This window comes from Trichoplusia ni, chromosome 14 (assembly GCF_003590095.1).
Source record: "Trichoplusia ni isolate ovarian cell line Hi5 chromosome 14, tn1, whole genome shotgun sequence".
Classification (NCBI taxonomy): domain Eukaryota; kingdom Metazoa; phylum Arthropoda; class Insecta; order Lepidoptera; family Noctuidae; genus Trichoplusia; species Trichoplusia ni.
Window position 1 is genome coordinate 10,249,993 of NC_039491.1, and position 18,015 is coordinate 10,268,007.

Below are 18,015 nucleotides of genomic sequence, written 5' to 3' on the forward strand. Positions count from 1 at the left end.
CCTTTTCAGAATGACAGAGGAGTTGTTTCGTTCTACCTGAGCAAGCAAGCGCTGGTCATCTCCGTGGTGGTACCAGGCATCATCCTAGCTTTCTGGCAGCAGTACGATGGCTTTTTCGATCCCACTAACAATTATATGATGAACCCCAACTACCCCGTAAGTGGACTTTCCTCCTTCATAAAGAATTAGAACCGTTTTCAAAATTCTGGTTGCTATACGTATAACTGAACCTATGTCTAACTGAACGATACTTACGACAGGATCATCATCATTATAACATTACATTAGACACCTGACTAGGAGGAGCTCGTGGCTGTGCTATAACCGCATAAGTGATTCGATCACAGATTAAGCTATGCTTGACGTGGTTGGTCCGTAGATGGGTGACCATCTTTGTCATAGCGAGTTCCTCCGTGTTCGGAAGGCACGTTAAATTGTGGGTCCCGGCTGTTATTCCTACATCTTTGACAGTCGTTACAGGTAGTCAGAAGCTTGAAAAAGTCTGACAGCCAGTCTAACCAAGGGGTGTCGTGTTGCCCAGGTGACTGGGTGAGGAGGTCAGATAGGCAGACGCTCCTTGTAAAACACAGTTACTCAGCTGAAACCGGTTGGACTGGTAGCCGACCCCAACATAGTTGGGAAAAGGCTAGGCCGATGATGATTAGACACCTGACACCTAAAAATGATGCGTCTGCTTTTAATAGGCATACAATTTTGCCCATATTACTTCTAATGTCATATTTCTTGTTTTCAGATCGTGAAACTATGGTTCTTCAGTTCGATTGTAGTTTACTTCTTATATTTACTTATTCTAATCATAAAAGCTTATAGCGATTTGAGGAATATGCCGTTTTTTGGTAAGTTCTCTAACTCTCTAACTCCCTAACTCTAGACTCTTAGGAACTTTACTAGACTCTTGGTTTATGGGTTATTTTTCTTTTACTCCGAGTATGTCTTCGTGGACTTCCGAACTTTATTTAAGAAAATGGAGAAATAACCAGATTTATTGACTCAAATGTCTTGAGGAAACCAGCTCTATCCCACTTTTTACGATCGAAATCCACGTGAAAGAGGGGACCAATTATCTTTTCTTCTCGCAACTCCTCTTCAATGACAACAGCTTTTTTGTGTCACATCTTTTTTAGCCTTTGCTCTTAAACTACGTATTTTTGGTAAAGAGTCTTGGTTCGACCAACTTGGTTGTAGTACACAACTGGATTAAAATGATTGTTCTCGTTGTAGACATCCGCCTCCGTTGCCTGTCCATCGTAGTGGGCACGGTGACGAGCATAGTGTCGGTGTTGGGGCTGCAGGGCTGGGGCCCGGCCGCGCTGCAGGACCACTGGGCCGCGCAGCCCAAGGTTCACTTCGACACCTCCGCCCCCTTCATGGCCATGTACGGACTCTTCAACTTCTATATCTACATACTGGCGTACCTCTACTCTCCTGGGGGCGGCGCTATTCATGGTAAGCATATGTCATGCTTTTGTAGCTGTGTCAATGCTTTAACTATTAGGCTTAGTTCTTTAGACGATTAGAGATATAGCTCATAGTTCATACACCCAAAATTTGTTATACGCAACTTGCTTATCTGAACAGAATACATGTTCGGAGTACTAAAAAAGCCATAAAACCCTATTGTAATTAATATGAGAAACAGGTAGGTATTCTGGCAGACTTAGAAGACTCATGTTGTGTTGTTAGGAAAATTTCGTAAGCTAGCTGCATTAGCATCTGAAATCTATTGAAAACTTGCTGAACATACACGTTTGATAGGTCGTAAATCTATTTTTCTTTTCATCTACCTACGCTGCTGACTGCTCCCTAGCAGACATAAGGGAAGGCTATATTTTATGACTTGTAACACCAACTCCAATTCAAGTGTAAATAGGTACTTTGTCTATCCCAATTCATGAGCTCATGAAAATAATTGAAATGTCCACTAAATTATTAACAAATGCTGTGCTAAAAGTTAATACACGATTTTCTTTTATCAATTACGTTATTTACGTAGGTAATTTATGTTTATTAAAGATATTCGTGTCTAAGGTCTTCTCTAAAGTAAGTTACCATATTTTTTGTTTCGCGTAATGAAACTGCATTTTCATTCTCTAGCAGCTCCACTTCATATCTTACCAAAAAGAATTCCGCCATATCATATTGTTCCAGAAACGACCATTACCAAAGACAACCCCGCATTCTCTATGATCAACGACTCGGACGAAGAGGTTATCTATGGTTCAGACGAGGAAAGCCGCCGCCCGCTCACCTCCCACCATAGAATCACTGTTGATGAAGATATTTGAATTATCAACTTAAAATATTTTGCGTACCTAAATGTAAATTTTTCTTGTTATAAAATTCTAAAACAAATTAGAATGTATGGTTCGTTTTATTTGACCCTAACTTTTGTTAATCATTGATGATTTATGTAATTCGATATTTAGGTAAGCTCAATCTAAATATTTGTTTGTAACGCGCTATTGTAGGCAAACGCGCTATTGTATGTACTTACCGCCTACATTAAGCAATTATATAGGTACTGGCATTTCCAATAGCCTGGCAACAGTTTCTCTAAAGCATCCTAAACGATTAACGTAACGACGTCATCAACTAAACATTTTCTAAAGGGTCGTTAAGGTCGATAAGTTAAGGTGCAGCTGATACGCCTGCCATATCTACCTATGAATACAGAATACAAATCAGCATGCTGAGCCAGACAGCAACCGGAATTCTAAGAATGTGGCTCTAAAGGATGAGCGTTTCTCCTTTGTTTTAAACCAATCTCCTTTATCTGCCGATGGATATCTTGGGTCTATAAAATTGTTATTTAAAGTAGGTTGCGATTATATCTGTATTAAACCTACGTTTCGTTGGCCTCACATTAGACTTAACATTTAGTAGTAATAAGCACTATTGATTGAAACTTTAGAATTGTGGCACAAATTCACAGGTATTTTTATTAAATTCACTGATGCTAACATTGCATAATAGTCATGGCAAGACTCGCGGACTGCGGTGTCAACGACCTAGCGGGTTCCTGGTTATAACGAACCCAGTGAAGAGTAAGTTACTGAGAACGATTACTAAGTTATCTCGGTAAGCAACAATGTAAACCAGTGAAGCCAATACACCAGTGCACGGTGAGTACAGTATAAACAAGAGCAATAAGAAATCGATGCGCTCCTGGATAGTTAGAAACTGAGTTTCTATTCTCACCCCAACGCCTGCAATCTCAAAACAAAGTAAGCCCGTTTTTTCTGATATCATATTTAGTAAGCCCAAATCCATTTTTTATGGAAATTCCGTGCATGAAATAGCAGGTCACACAAGTTCTAGACAGACGATCCACTTCGAAGTAGTCGCTAGAGCGACCGCTCCCTAGTAATAGAACAGTTGCAAGACCAGTTTTGTTTGCCAACATAAACAGACCACCAATATCTTGTTCTTCTGTATTTAATCTCTAAGCCCTCAAACATGTCTTGCTGTATCAGCTGCTTGATGTATCATTCCGTTTCACATTCATAAAAGGCAGCACGACTCGTGTCTTTCTTGAATACAACCTTTCAATGTTTTGTCCAAAAGCGATTTTCCCAAAGTGTAAAGATTCTCGGAACTTGGGAATTTTACAACTGGAATTACATCTTTCCCAACAACCTCAGGGGTTTCTTGATTAACATACCCCATATGCGATGACTTCAGGCTTAAACAAGATAGAGAAGGAGACATAAAACGCAAGAGAAGAGCAAACATGATTATATGCCGTCAATTATCCGTCTCCCTTCAAAGGGAAGTCTGAATACCATGTATAAATAATCTCGAGAAATTGGATAAGCTAAACAAAGGCAAAAACAAAAAGATCATCAAAATAACAATCATGTATGCAACAAGACACTTTGCGGTAGGCAATTTCTAGAAAGAATTCGCTACGCTGAGCTCTGTCGATCCTATATTTCCCCTCCACATTAGGGTAAGTGGAATATCTCGAACTTTACATTGCAAAATTTTCCCCTCGAGAGAAACAGTCGTGGAAAATTTCTGTAATATTTATGGCATTAACGAACTTGTAACATACTCATAAATTAAATACGTGAAAGAAAGCATTTAACGTTCTCGAGAAACAAATGCTTTACTTGCAAAATGTATGAGTGCAAATTGCATTAATGCAACATGCAATAAATGCAAGTCAGCGTTTTAGTATAAACAATACAATAGAAGGCAAGGTTTGATATATCTTTCTTTATTATTACATTCGTCAATTAGACGTAAAAGACTTGAAAAGAACATGATTCTTTTTACATGTTCTAACACTAACCTTTGGGTTGTAACAATTAAACTAAGAATTAAAGATCACAGTACAAAAATAAAGTATACTCAATAAAAGTAGTTATCAGCTCCACTCCAAATTACAAAAGGTAAAGAAAAATACTCTCGTTATCACGGCTGTAGCTCCAGAATACAATGGATGGCGTTGCGACACATTTTACGTTCATGTAAAGTAGATGAGCTCTGGCTACGTAAGTAATTAGTAATTTATCGACGAACAATTTAAGAGTCTTATTCCTTGGAGACACTTCCGACTACATATTGCATCGTCGGTTAATATTTAAATATGACAGCAATTGACGGTAGTCATGATTTCTATTTTTAAAATTCAGATTTTGAAAACGGGACTTTACGAGTGTTTACATGATTTTTTTTTGAAGTGCAGTTGTTATAAATTTAGAACGACTTTACAATCTATTAAAACAAACGTTATTCACATATTAACAAACTTCATTGAAGTCATCCTATGAAAAATAAGCAATGCAAACTATATCTTTACATAATATTTCGATCAAAATGAATACTACAGCCTTTTTGTCGGTAAGAGCACCGACAAAAAGAATGGTTATTCGGAGAGACGAATAACCATTCTCATGTGACATTTTGCTCAGAATAAATGCAACGTGAGTAGCTAAATATATGCCACACTCATAACGAGGAAATCGTCAACTGAGATAATATTCATATTAACGCGTCATGGAAGGTCCCATATTTTAAACTATGTACATCGGCCTCCAATAATTACAAAACAACAAAATTAATTGTAGAATGCATCAAATATATGAATATCACTTGACTGCAAATCAACGCCATGTTGTTACGGCCAATTGAAGTTATAGAAAAGTGTCGGTATCAGTACCACGCGCGCAATGCGCAAGCGCAACACCATTTTTTTTTAGTTATACCACAATTTATAAACTAGCGATATAAATTATTATTTGTTTACTAAATGTAATAAATAACTAGAACATTCTTATCGGCCATTTTGAAGAAACAACCCTCGACAAAATGGCGGCCAGGGATGTCGTTAAAAATCTTTAATGGACATGAAATGAAACTTTCTGTTGACATTAAAGTTTTAATCATGAAGGAGTAATAAATAATAACTAGCAATGTACCTAATGATAAATTATAACAGGAATTCAATCTAGAGATATATCGATAGTCTGTAAATTGTTGTGAGTATGTGCAATGAGAATGACGGGGTGCGGCTGCAGCAGCGCGGCGGGCAACGCGGGCAACGCAGGCAGCGGGCGCTGGCGCGCGCCGCAGGGCTCGGCGGGCAGCGCCTGCGGCGTGGCCGCCGTCCGCCGCAGCACCGCGCCGCCGCGCATCACGCACGCCACGCCCGCGCGCGGGTCGCAGTTCTCGTTCACACTAGGAGTCTCGTCATCCGAACACAAGTCTATCACTTCACACTCAACGTCCAAACGCTTTAATGGATCCAACAGTTTCATCTCAGCGTCCACTGGTTGGTCACAATCTAGTCCATCAACAAATACTATATCCTTGTCTTCCATGCACTCCTGCTTGCGTTCAGCTTCTTTTCTTAATTTGTCCAGGTATTCTTGTATGCTCTCAAGAGACATCCGGTCTATATGAACTGATACGGGCTTGCACTTCAGTAGTAATAGCTGAGCCTTTAAGTCGAGTACTCTTTTGTGTCTCTGATCTGGGAAGATATGTTTCCTGTGCCAGTAGTCAATGGGCCGCCTGTACCGCACTGGAAATTGTTGATTTTTGCCTTTCACATTATATTGTTTACTAAAAGGAGTGGAAGTGCAGCAGTACCTTTCTATTCTCTCTCTAGAGTAGGTCACATCTCTTTGAGCATTTGTTTTATTATTCTTCATGTAAGCCAGCGAGGAGAATGGATATGGAGGACCTCGTTCAACATTTGATGCATTTCTGTTATTCTTCGGTTTGGAGTCATTAATAGTATTATGTACAGTATTACTAGATTCTTCATATTTCTGCCCAAGAGGTTGCAGCTTTAGAGCAGTCAAAAACTCAGGCAAACCCCCATTGCAAGTGCTTGTTGGTACATTCTCGTTATTACATAGCCTCTCATGTGCCTTCAGGATATCCAGATTATCAAAGTGACTGTCACAATTGTCACATAGGTAAATATCAGTAGATTTCAGATGAGAGTCATCTACAGTCTTGGGATTATTTTTATCATAGTGCATGTTTTCATTCCTGAATGTCACCAAGAGTCTGCCATTGGGCCTGTAGTACAGTGATGTGGTGTGATCTCTGTTGTCCACATACCTGAGTCTGTTCGCCGGGTACCGGGCAAGCTGAGCTGAGAACACCAGCAGAAACGCGCTCTTGTGGTACTCGTAGCATTTCTTCACTAAGTTCTTTAGTCTCCCCTCCCAATCCTTAGGCACCACGCAGGGCCTGACGAACGGGTGCGAGAATAATACGTCTTTGGGCCACCACGGCGGCTGACGAATATCTTTCGCGGTATCATGACCCCAGGAACAGGTCACCATGAATGTTATGAACTTCTCCAGCTGCGCGGCATTTATAATGTTCAGCGCCGTCGGGTTGCCGTTGGCAAAGAGAAGCGGCAGATTAGCGATCATGGTTCCCGCTGACGCTTATGGTCATCGAAACCTGAGGGAGGCCAGCGCTTGCGATGTCGGCCCGCACAGCTCACTAACGGTTAATGCGTTGCAGTCCATGATTGCGGCGCAGATTGAATACATTTATCACTCATAAGGATCGTCACAGATGTAGATATCTTCTAAAACACTGTTACAAAACACTCGGTGCAAACTATATTCACAAAATTATCCAGAGCGAGAGCGTTGACTAAAAAGAGAAAGATCCATAGATCCACAGACTTCATAAACCTTTGTGGGACTGCTGTTGCACACTGTGCGCAAGCGAGATGGGACGCAACGTCAAACGATATCGAGTATGACAAAAAAAAAACGCTAAGCACATGCTCGTTTTTTGTTAAATTATTTACTATACTTTCAAAATTAATTAACGAATATATTCACAAATTTACTTAATTGTTCGTTTGGTGACATTGTACGTAATTACAATCTACAAAAGAAGAAAAGAATTAAAATAATCTCAACGTTCAGAATTCATGAAGTTTCACAATCTTATGTAGCATGGGCTGTTCAATTGATATTTATTTTTAGTAGTAAATCAATTAAAAATATTAAGTAAATACACATTGTGTGTTTCAACAAATACAGATTCAGGGTAGATGATACATTTGGGACGTAAAGTTTGGGACTTGAAGTTGATTTTCGGAATTTATCGTGACCCTTAATGTTATTAAAAATAAAAAAGGCAAATAGAGAAGGCGAAGCTTAACAAAAGTCATTTGTTGTCAAACTAATTGAAGACATTTTATCTTACTTTGATTATTTTTTCTACTTTGGCACTATGTGAGCCAAGTTATCGGCATAAAAATATCGACTTACGAGAAAACAATGGATCGCCTCTACTAATAAACGTCACTGTCAAATGTCACGAAAAACAGAATATTTATTGTAATCTGTGATGTTATCACATTGATAAACTCGGGAAATAGATTAAAATCAAACAATATTTTAAAACACAGAAACTAATATACTCCTGTGCCTTTTATATATTTGAGTGATACAGTGATAAAATGTGTTGATATAACTCATACAATAATGGTTAGTAATGTGCAGTTTTGGACTTTCGATTCATATTAATAGAATTATTTTATTACCAAATTAAATTGTTTGACAGGACCACAATAGTGCTGGTAGTTCTCCGAATACTCCGTCGAAGAAGTATAGCGAGGTCTCAGATTATCAGTGAGTATTGTTTCTCTTGACTTCAGATTGTTTTTATTTTTCTTTGTCCAAAGTGTTTGCTTTGAACACAGCTGTTCAGTCAGTAGGTTTAGACAAAAGGTACTTTAATGTTTTCATAGTAAACATATTTAATCCAAGTAAAAATACACAATTAATGCATACCAATTCTAGTCATTTATCCAGGAATGAAAGCTTGTAATCATTAAACAATCAGATAAGATTAAAAAGTTAACTGTTATATTATTTATGTCACTTTCAGTTTGTATACAATGTTTATCAAAACATTCTCTATCTCTAATTTCTAATCTGGCAAATTTTGCTGTCTGTATTATTTAAATTAATATAAAAGTATTAAGAGAAGATTATTATTTTCTTCTTATCAGGTTGGAGTTACCAGCATGGAGTGTAGAGAACCTGAAGGCCATAGCTATACATCAGAGACTGCCTCGACCTCGCAGCCTGGCGTGGGCCATCCTACTACAATCCCTGCCACCTCCAAACATGGATATGGTATCAAGGTAGTACTATTACACCTTCTCAACATAATCTTGCTTCCAAAACTGCCCTTGAGCTGCAGCAATGCTTGAGATGACTTCCATAAGTAAATGAAGCCCCCTCCCCTTGGGACAATTTTATATTTGTACTGAACTTATCTACAAGGAGGTTTTAATATTCCTCCACACATCTACATGCATATTATTATCATAACACTTTTCTATTTCATTGTATTTTGTTGTCATTAATGTGTCATTGAACTGCAGTAAACAAGAAGGTCCTATTAATATATTATGGTAATGATAAAAACTTAAATAAGAACTTCTTTCTTTACAACCTATTTTATAACTGAGTCATACTTTCTGGTAGAGTTTATGATTCAGAAATCATTGTTTTGTTACGAAAGGTCTTGATGTTATTGCAATTAGGTTTTATTGATAGGCCCTTTGTATATTGATTATCAACTCAAATTGATTATTATGTCTGTTATGGTAACCTCTTTTGGTATAGTAATTTTCACCCTCAAGTTTATTGGCATGCAATCAATGCGTCCTGTTTAATGGAGCAGTATGTTGGGTTAGATGAAAAACTTAGTCCTTTATTAGAATTTTATTTTGAACTACTCACTGGTTCTGAGAGTTAGCTGTGAAAGTGTAATAGGCAAACAGAGTGACTTTGTTTTATAATATTAAAAAAGAGAAAGTTTTTATACATACATATTATTGTAAGAGTCAAAACCACTCTCTAGTAATTAGTGTGTAATAATATTAGTCTAATTAAATGTTTATGAACTGATAAGAAAGTTAAACTTTGTTTTAGATAACTATTGTGAGTTAAGAGTTAGTAATAATAAGATTGAGATGAACTGAAGTTAAATAACTTTATTACTGACTTGTATGTTCTCTGTCTGAAAATGTAACATTAATTTTCATGCTTTTTTATGAAACTAACCCTGTTTCCATGACATGGGTCAAATATTGAATTATGCCTGACTTACGTATGACTTAAGTCTTTTTGAGAATTGATGCGTTTGAATTTCCCCCACTTTTCCTTTTCCCCTCTCCCTTCCGCCTCTCTACTCCTTCCTAATCATGGGTAAAAGCCATTATCACCTTTGATCTTTTGTTACAGCTTAAAGACACATAGAAACTATTACAATGACTTGAGTTCAAAGCTATCTATGGACCCGAGAGCTGTGATTGGAGACGACCCACTGTCACAAGATGATGAGGTAAATGCACTTGAATTAATTACCTACCTGGCCTAAGATCCCTCAGGAAGATAAAGCGAACTTTAGCTCTAGTAGAGCTCTGTTGCGTTCCAACTAGGTATATGAATTTATATGAGATTAAAATATTTGTTTGGTTACAGAGTGTATGGAAACAACATTTCTGCGATAATGAGCTGAAAACCCTGATACTGCAGGATGTCGTCAGGACATTCCCTGAGGAGTTGTACTTCAGGGATAAAGAAGTTCAGGATCTGATGGTAAGGGAATCAGATATTAAGACTATTTTCTGTAAAGAGACATATGTTGGCAATAAATTATGTATGGATTACACTTTTCAATTAAATCCTTTTCTTTTAATCTCTTCCTACCACACTCATTTAATTTGCTTCTCACTCACAGACATTAATTCTCCACTTCACTCACTTATTCATTTTCCACTCCACTCACGCTTTAATTCTCATGACTAGTGGTAGAAATTTCTCTGTTGCCGAAGGCAAAAAGGCACCTGATGTCGAAGATCCGTGTCGAAGACATGCCGGTCATGTGCATAAGCATAAGCTCATACTCACTCATAGATTATTCTTCTCACTCATTCATTTTCCACTCCACTCACTCATTTCCACATCACTCTAATTTTCTAACTACCCTACTGAATGTTTTAGGTCCGCATCTTATTCTTCTGGGCACGTTCTCATTCAAACGTGGGTTATAGACAAGGTATGCACGAAATCCTAGCGCCATTGCTCTTCGAGTTGTATCTAGATCGAAAGTTCGCGCCTGATGATATTGGGTAAGTGTTGTACTTGTAAATATGTAGTAGATTATATGTTTGCCAAATGGCTTAAACGGGCTACAACACTGCGTTCCGAGGATGCATCAGAAAAAATCATATCAAACCATCGTTAAAATGCGTATGAATAATGTACTTAGAACATTTTTGCTAAGTTTTGCGACGTCGACCTTAGGCCTTAAGCTTATATAACTTTCGATTCGAGATGGATCACATTGTAACTTTTATAATTATAACAATAAATAAAAAATGATTTTTTGTTTCAGGGAAAAATTGAAGTGTATATTAAAGGAAGATTGTTTAGAACATGATAGCTAGTAAGTAGATATTTTCTTAAACATATCAATAAGATGATACAAGTATATTCAGGTTGCCAAAATACTCTCATATTCTTAAGGTGAAAGGACTGCAGACAGAGTAAACCTTAAACTATAAACAGCTGACACTTAATTTATTATCAGTCCTACGTCCTTAAACGTCGCGTCGGTCACCGGTGCCCGACGCGGTTTTTAAGTTAAAGCTAAGTAGTTTAAACTTTTTCTACTTACCTGCGTAACTGGTTTTCTTTATTACGATAACCATATGATTATCTTAATGTAGTATGTAAATTACGTGTCGAATTGATTGTCTTTATATTCCAAACTACTTTAACTGATTTTAATAAAATTTGCTAATTGTGTGCAGTTTGACCCAACTTGGAAAATGGGATATAAATAGCTATAAATATATTGTATTTTTGTCTGTATTGTTATCATTGACTATAAAATTTACTGAGAGTGCGAATAATATATTATATTGGTGTATTTTCTTATTATTTTAGCATGCTCTTCAGTGCAATAATGAAAGGTTTAGAGAGATTTTATACTACGGGTGATATCGTGCCAACCTCGTGCGGGAGACTACCCACTTCTAAAATGGCTCACGTAAGTAAACATAAGAAAATGTATATCTATTTGTTGATACAAAATTTATTCTTATATTATATGAGGAAAAATAAGGAGCTCGTGGACATGCTATAACCGCATAAGTGAAACGATCACTGGTTAAGCTATGCTTGACGCGGTTGGTCCGTAGATGGGTGAACATCTTTGTCATAGCGAGTTCCTCCGTGTTTCGGAAGGCACGTTAAATTGTGGGTCCCAGCTGTTATTCTTACATCTTTGACAATCGTTACAGGTAGTCAGAAGCTTGAAAAGTCAGACAACAAGTCTAACCAAGGGGTATCGTGTTGCCCAGGTAGCTGGGTTGGGGAGGTCAGATAGGCAGTCGCTCCTTGTAAAACACTGGTACTAAGCTGAAACCGGTTAGACTGGTAGCCGACCCCAACATAGTTGGGAAAAGGCTAGGCCAACGATATGAGGAAAAATAAAAACTATATAAAAGTAGAGTATTTGTATTCATACTGTCTTAGATGATTTTATGCCATTATTTTAATGACTCAAAATACTCAAATAAATTCACAGAAAAATAATACTGTTTCTTCAATGGCATAAGGCAATTAAGAAACTCTAATGCATTGATGAAATATCATGTTTTTGCTTTTAAGTAACAATAGTATACCAATACTATGAAACTATTTTACTATATCACTGCCATTGTTATAGAATCCAAACGAGGTAGTAAGATATTTGGATAAAGTGAGAGACGAGTATCTGATGCCTCTGGATCTGGAGCTGTCAACACATTTAGTACAATGCAATATATCTATGGAACTCTTCGGAATGTAAGTTTTTTGGACACTATTTTCAATATTATGGTTGTATTATAAACTATCGAATATTGTCAAAGCGATTCAATAACTCCCAAATATGAAAAAAAAAAACTAATATTGTTATTCAGTATTTTTTTAGTACAATTTTGGAGGATTGGAGGATTGATCGTAATTCAAAGCATTTGATTGAAATTGTAAGCCTAGATAATCTTATAGAGTTCATGGACTTTTGTTATTGATTGTTCAAAGTCGTTTTAAGAACTGGTTTGTTATATTTGTCTAGGTCATTATTTGAATAAAATGACGGCAAGTTATAAAACCAGTTTTTAAATAAATTGTTATTTATTTTAGTCGATGGCTACGACTGTTATTCGGGCGGGAGTTCCCTCGGTCAGAAATACCCAATTTATGGGGGTTCCTGTTCGCCGACGGACCAATGCTACCGAACCTGCATTATGTCATAGTCGCCATGTTGATATCAATGAGGACCACACGTAAGTTGTTTTAGATAATCCGTCCACTTTTAGTTTTTTTTTGTTGACAACCCCTACGCTATGCTACGTTATTCTTGCATAAATATACGCAAAACTTTGGCAAATGACTGCACTTTGACTGCTTGAATAACCGATTGGTTGACGGCACGATATCAAACCCACTGAACGCGACGTATCGCGCTTTCGATTCCCGCGTGAGACAAGTATTCCAAGAATGCTTATCCTGAGTCTGGGTGTCTTTGTTACATAAACATAACATGAAAAAATCTCTGTTTTTAAAAGACTAACTTCTGATACTTTTTACCGGTTCTTCTCGATACAAATGAGATTTTGGACCCACGCAAGTAAAATCATAATAAAATTGTAACATTCAAAAGTGACCTGCTTGAAATAATAACTTGTTGGTTTTCACAAAAAATTGTTAAAAAAAAAACACTAAACCGTCTCCACCATTGTTCTAGTGTTAGACCCAGACCCAGGTGTGATCCTATCAGCATTAATGCGGCCTGTATGTCTGTGTGTGGGCCACGTCTGTGCCCTCGCGTTACATCTCTGCAGCCCACTTGAATACCCACGACCGCCTGCAAGGGAACACTTGGTTAATCATAAGTAAGTGCAAAAACGACGCATAGCAAACGCACAGTATGGCCCTTGACTATATTGGTGGATTTGTGATTTGTGTGTGAAATAGAAAGGCATATTGAAAAGACACTTATCAAACTGTCTTGTCTATCTTGTCTGTGCTTTTGACTGTGTAGTAAACTTAAATATTTAAGTAGAATTGAAAGTTAATACTTGGGACCTAGAGTACAGCCTTGTGGTAACCGACATAAACATTTACATAAACGTGTTAAGTATATTTTTTTTATCAGATTGATTGTCTTGTTATCATGATGTATTATTAAGCATGATAACAAAAGCAATGTCTTAAATAGCGTTATTTTCGTAATTATTCGATATGGATAAACGATTTACAGTGTCAAAGGCTTTGCATAGGACTAAATTCTATTTCAGTTTAATTTGTTTCGTACTTTATCAAGATCTTCCGTTTCGTGATGAGGAGACGTCCTTGTTGAATTGTATGTTTTGAAATTAGTAATTTAAGACTCATTCTATTTGGAACTCATCGTTTCGTTTGTAACTCCATTCGAAAACACATCAAAAGAGGTGTTGTTACATTTGTTTCCGTGTTTACCTACAGCCACTTAGCCGCTGAAAACACAAAGGACTGGAGTATTGAGCAGGTCCCGTCGGAGGTCCGGCAGGGCCCCGGGCCGGGCGCGGACGACTCCGGGTCGGAGGGCGTGGCGGAGGGCGCGGACGTGGCGCGCGAGCTGGCGGCGCTGGCGCTGCTGCGCGCGCAGCTGCCGCCCGCCGCCGCCGCGCTCGCGCACGCGCTGCCGCGGCCCCCGCCCAGCGTGCAGCAGCCGCTGCAGCAGATACTGCAGGTACACACACCGCGCGACGGACTCAGGGCGGAGGCCGCGGACGTGGCGCGCGAGCAATGAAGAGAACTAGTGAAGAAAATTCAGTGACCCCAAACTCTATGGGTTTACTAAAAGGTTGACCAGGGTTACGTCTCCTACCTTCGAGCCTTAACAGCAGACCAGCTCCTTGGTTCTGACATTAGTGTTTCAATTATCAAATCCCACATATGCTTGCAAGTAAAGTAAGCGTGGTATATTCCTATCACACCTAACAAACGACCTGATGACCTTGAAAACCTGAACCGATTTCCGCCAAACATAGCCAAGAACACTCTCGACTGACATACCTTTCAAACAAAAAAAACCGCATTACACACATACGCACACACATACGTCAAACTTAAAACACCCCGTCGTTTTTGCGTCGGGGGTTAAAAATACTTTTTGACATTTCGACATTTCATCATAAATGTTCGGTCCAAATTTTACTACCATTAATCGCATTTTAAATTAACACTAAAACTACACAACTGAACTCCCAGTAAAATTAATATATAATTTCGTCTTACAGCTTGCAGCCCTCCTGCAATGCCGCAACCATGCCCTAATTGATGTGGAGACAGCGCTTGAAGCGGCAGAAGGTCAATCAACCGAGAAGGGAGGCCGTCGACAGCTGGTCCCCGTCGCCATGATCAACCGACGGGACACAGGGAAACAGGTAATCAAACCCGTCAGCAAGGTCAAAGAAGTGCCACTTAAAGTGTTCCATCAAGGCGAAAGCCAACCTAGTGATCTTCCGTGCTTGGACCCCTTAAGGCTAAGGACAGAATGACTAAGGACTAAAATTATGTTGTATAGTTATTATCATTAATTGAACTGAATAAGTGCGGTTTGATGGTGTTTTCAATGTAGCAGTGATTAAAATGACAAAACAGTAATTGAATTAAAACAGTTTCGCTCAGACCATGCATTGGTCCTTGTCGGCAAATTGCCAAAAGCTACACAGTTATAAGTGCTGAAATCGTATTTTTTTTTTGTAAGGTGCAATAATAACTAGTCGACCGATTCGTACCGAAAGCACGTGAAGATTAACAATCCTACACAAGTACACAACCGCATCAAAAAGGGTGTTCATTTTCAATTTTACAACCCCAGTTGAAAATACTGGCAACCCATTAGCTGTAACACTCATAGGCCATTGTAAAAAATATTTGTAAAACAGAGTTTCTGTGGGTCATGAATATTATAAATACAATAATTCTTCAAGAAACAAAATACATTTGAAGTAATGAAATTATAATAATATTATTATTCAAAATATTGATACTCAGTTACCATAAATGTTAAGTACAAAAGAGGTGGTTTATTGAATGAATTAGTCACTGCTCACTTTTAACTATTCAGTGTGTTGCCAATAAAAAAATGACAAAGTACATATCTAACTAATTTATGTATCTGGTCAGACTATAAAGCTCAATTTCTAAATTTGAATAAGTGTTTAGGTTATAAATATATTTTTAAATTACGTCTTATAAAGCATGTAAAATCTTTAACGTCATTTAAGATTAAGGCGAAAGCTGTTTCTGCCCTTCGTGGTATTATGTCGCAACCTGAGACTTGCCATCATCTTGACCAGTACTTTTGTATTTGTCGGAAAGAGACAACACTACGCTATTTAGTGCGCTATCTTCCTTCTACAACTACATCAATCTTGCTTTAGAAGATGATAGTAGGAAGATCATTCTTTGAATATCTTTAGTAAAGTTTCATTTGGGTATACATAATCATCAAAATTATTTTAAGTTTGATCATAAGAAGGTGACGTGATGTTTCGAATCTTTGTTTTTTAAATATTGCACTATTTCTAAAGTAGCTCGTCATTTTTAATAGAAGTCAAGAATGTTGGTATGTTATAAGTCTAATATAATTAATTAACAAGTAGTATAATCTTGGTATCTAGGAAATTTAATGTTTTAAAACGTAATATACCTTTAATGTAATTATTCTATGCGTATTGTTGGTTCTTAAGGGTGCATTTAATTATAAAATCAATTTTTTCGCTCCATTTTTAAACGTTCACGATTCTGTAGTACTCGCAAAATTGGTTAATTGATGGAATGCGAAAAGGATAAAGAAAAGAATAATGATCTACCCTCTTGCTAATATGTTATAAATACTAGGTTCAATAATTGCAAGTACAACAGAATTAAAACCATGATAATCTAATGTGATTTTTCTAGTTGTAAGATGTATAAAATACTCTGATTTATAAATTACGTGAATCGAACAATTACTTATGTTAAATTAAACGTTTCACGAACGTTCATTGAACGTTTTACCGAAACAAACCAACTGACTTTTCAAGGTGAAAATATTGTTAATTTTATTCTTGAACGTGCTTGTAAACTAGCAATAGAAATGAACTTGATAATATTAGGACTACACGTTTCATTTATTTATTTTTATACGAAACAGAAATTATATTATGGAATATTATTTATCTGTATTACAGTATTTATTCTCTACAGTATTCCATGTACATAAAATCCGTTATATCTCTATAACACTGTGTAATGTCAATTTATGGATCGACTATTAACTCTCTTGTAGGTGCAACAGGGCCAACAGGTAGATTTCTGGAGGCCCACGGCCGCTTCTTAAAGTATTATTATACAGTTGTGGAAAAGAGACGGCAACATTACACTACATAGAGCGCCGTCTTTTTCCTATAATCTTACATTTAGAGGCGGTGGCAGGCCCCTAAGAACATCAAAACTGTACCTCAGAATTCGGAGATAAATATTGGCGTAAAATGATTTTATATTTAACTTTATACTCAAATTCATATTAAGTAACATAAGAATATAAAATTAAGTATCTTCTATATGGATTACGAATCTATGTAAAACTGTCTAAAAGGGATTAAATTGTTCATTATTGTAAGTTAATTTAAGCTTATACTAAGCCAAAATATTTAAGTAAGCCATGTGTGTATGCCCAAGTTCAAAACTAAGTGATTTATTTAAACAAATCAGAAATAGTTTGATAAAAAATGCGATTTCAATTAAAGACAACTGTATTGTAAAAAATAATAGAAAGCGCTTTTAATTGCCCTGCCTTTTTAAATCATAGTAAAAAGTTGGTCATTGATAGATATGCTAAAAGTTTTACTTAATATTTTGTTTCAAAGCATAACAGGTAACAGGTACAAAATAGACATTACAACTAAACTGTTAAATTGAATGTGTAGTGTAATAATATAATCGCTGAAACAGTATCCACCGCAATACGAAGCGAAGTAACTAAACGTGGTTCCAATATTAATATGCATAGATTATATATATTTTGAATAAACACTACTACTAAATTGTAAAATTGAACGCGTAGTGTAATATATAATATAATCGCTAAAACAGTATCCATCGCAATACGAAGCGAAGTAACAAACGAAATAAACGTGGTTTGAATATATTAAGCATAGATTTTATATATTTTGTGATAGTGCTTGTTATGTATTGAATGTTTAAATAATATTGGCTGTTATCATAGTGAGTTTTGTACAATGGGACATAGTGCAAGATAAGTGTATATATGCTCTTTAGATTTAAGCCAAAGAACAACTATATTATACGTATATATGGTATGTATTGGGCCATTTAAATTTTGATTAAAGAATATTTTTTTGCCAATTACTGTTTGTGTTTTAATTTTGAACCGTCTAAAACTTAC

At 36.9% G+C, this 18,015-nt stretch overlaps 3 protein-coding genes across 3 annotated transcripts in view; 2 read left to right on the plus strand and 1 right to left on the minus strand.

The window, feature by feature from the left end:
- Positions 1 to 4,151, plus strand: part of LOC113500433 (transmembrane protein 181) — a 17,849-nt gene extending 13,698 nt beyond the window's left edge. The window contains exons 11-12 of the mRNA XM_026881224.1: positions 1,243 to 1,467; positions 2,170 to 4,151. Of these exons, the coding sequence (XP_026737025.1) occupies positions 1,243 to 1,467; positions 2,170 to 2,306 (362 nt within the window). The 3' untranslated portion in view covers positions 2,307 to 4,151. The remainder of the gene's footprint in view (positions 1 to 1,242; positions 1,468 to 2,169) is intronic.
- Positions 4,152 to 4,350: 199 nt separating this feature from the next.
- Positions 4,351 to 7,241, minus strand: LOC113500431. Its single transcript, XM_026881222.1, has one exon. It carries the CDS (start codon positions 6,915 to 6,917, stop codon positions 5,469 to 5,471), a length of 1,449 nt encoding a protein of 482 aa, XP_026737023.1. The 5' UTR covers positions 6,918 to 7,241; the 3' UTR covers positions 4,351 to 5,468.
- A 564-nt stretch (positions 7,242 to 7,805) lies between these two features.
- LOC113500430 (TBC1 domain family member 5) lies at positions 7,806 to 17,979 on the plus strand. Its single transcript, XM_026881221.1, has 13 exons — positions 7,806 to 7,994; positions 8,071 to 8,138; positions 8,522 to 8,656; positions 9,765 to 9,864; positions 10,005 to 10,121; positions 10,527 to 10,654; positions 10,921 to 10,971; positions 11,475 to 11,577; positions 12,259 to 12,377; positions 12,717 to 12,859; positions 13,321 to 13,468; positions 14,061 to 14,307; positions 14,858 to 17,979. Exons 1-13 carry the CDS (start codon positions 7,992 to 7,994, stop codon positions 15,116 to 15,118), a joined length of 1,623 nt encoding a protein of 540 aa, XP_026737022.1. The 5' UTR covers positions 7,806 to 7,991; the 3' UTR covers positions 15,119 to 17,979.
- The last annotated feature ends 36 nt before the right edge of the window (positions 17,980 to 18,015 follow it).

Bases quoted from the DNA above. Each gene is read 5' to 3' on its own strand.
- LOC113500430 (XM_026881221.1), top strand. The intron at 9,865-10,004 runs GTAAATGCACTT...GTTTGGTTACAG, and splicing joins CACTGTCACAAGATGATGAG to AGTGTATGGAAACAACATTT. The intron at 14,308-14,857 runs GTACACACACCG...TTCGTCTTACAG, and splicing joins CGCTGCAGCAGATACTGCAG to CTTGCAGCCCTCCTGCAATG.
- LOC113500431 (XM_026881222.1), bottom strand. From the start codon at position 6,917: ATGATCGCTAATCTGCCGCTTCTCTTTGCCAACGGCAACCCGACGGCG.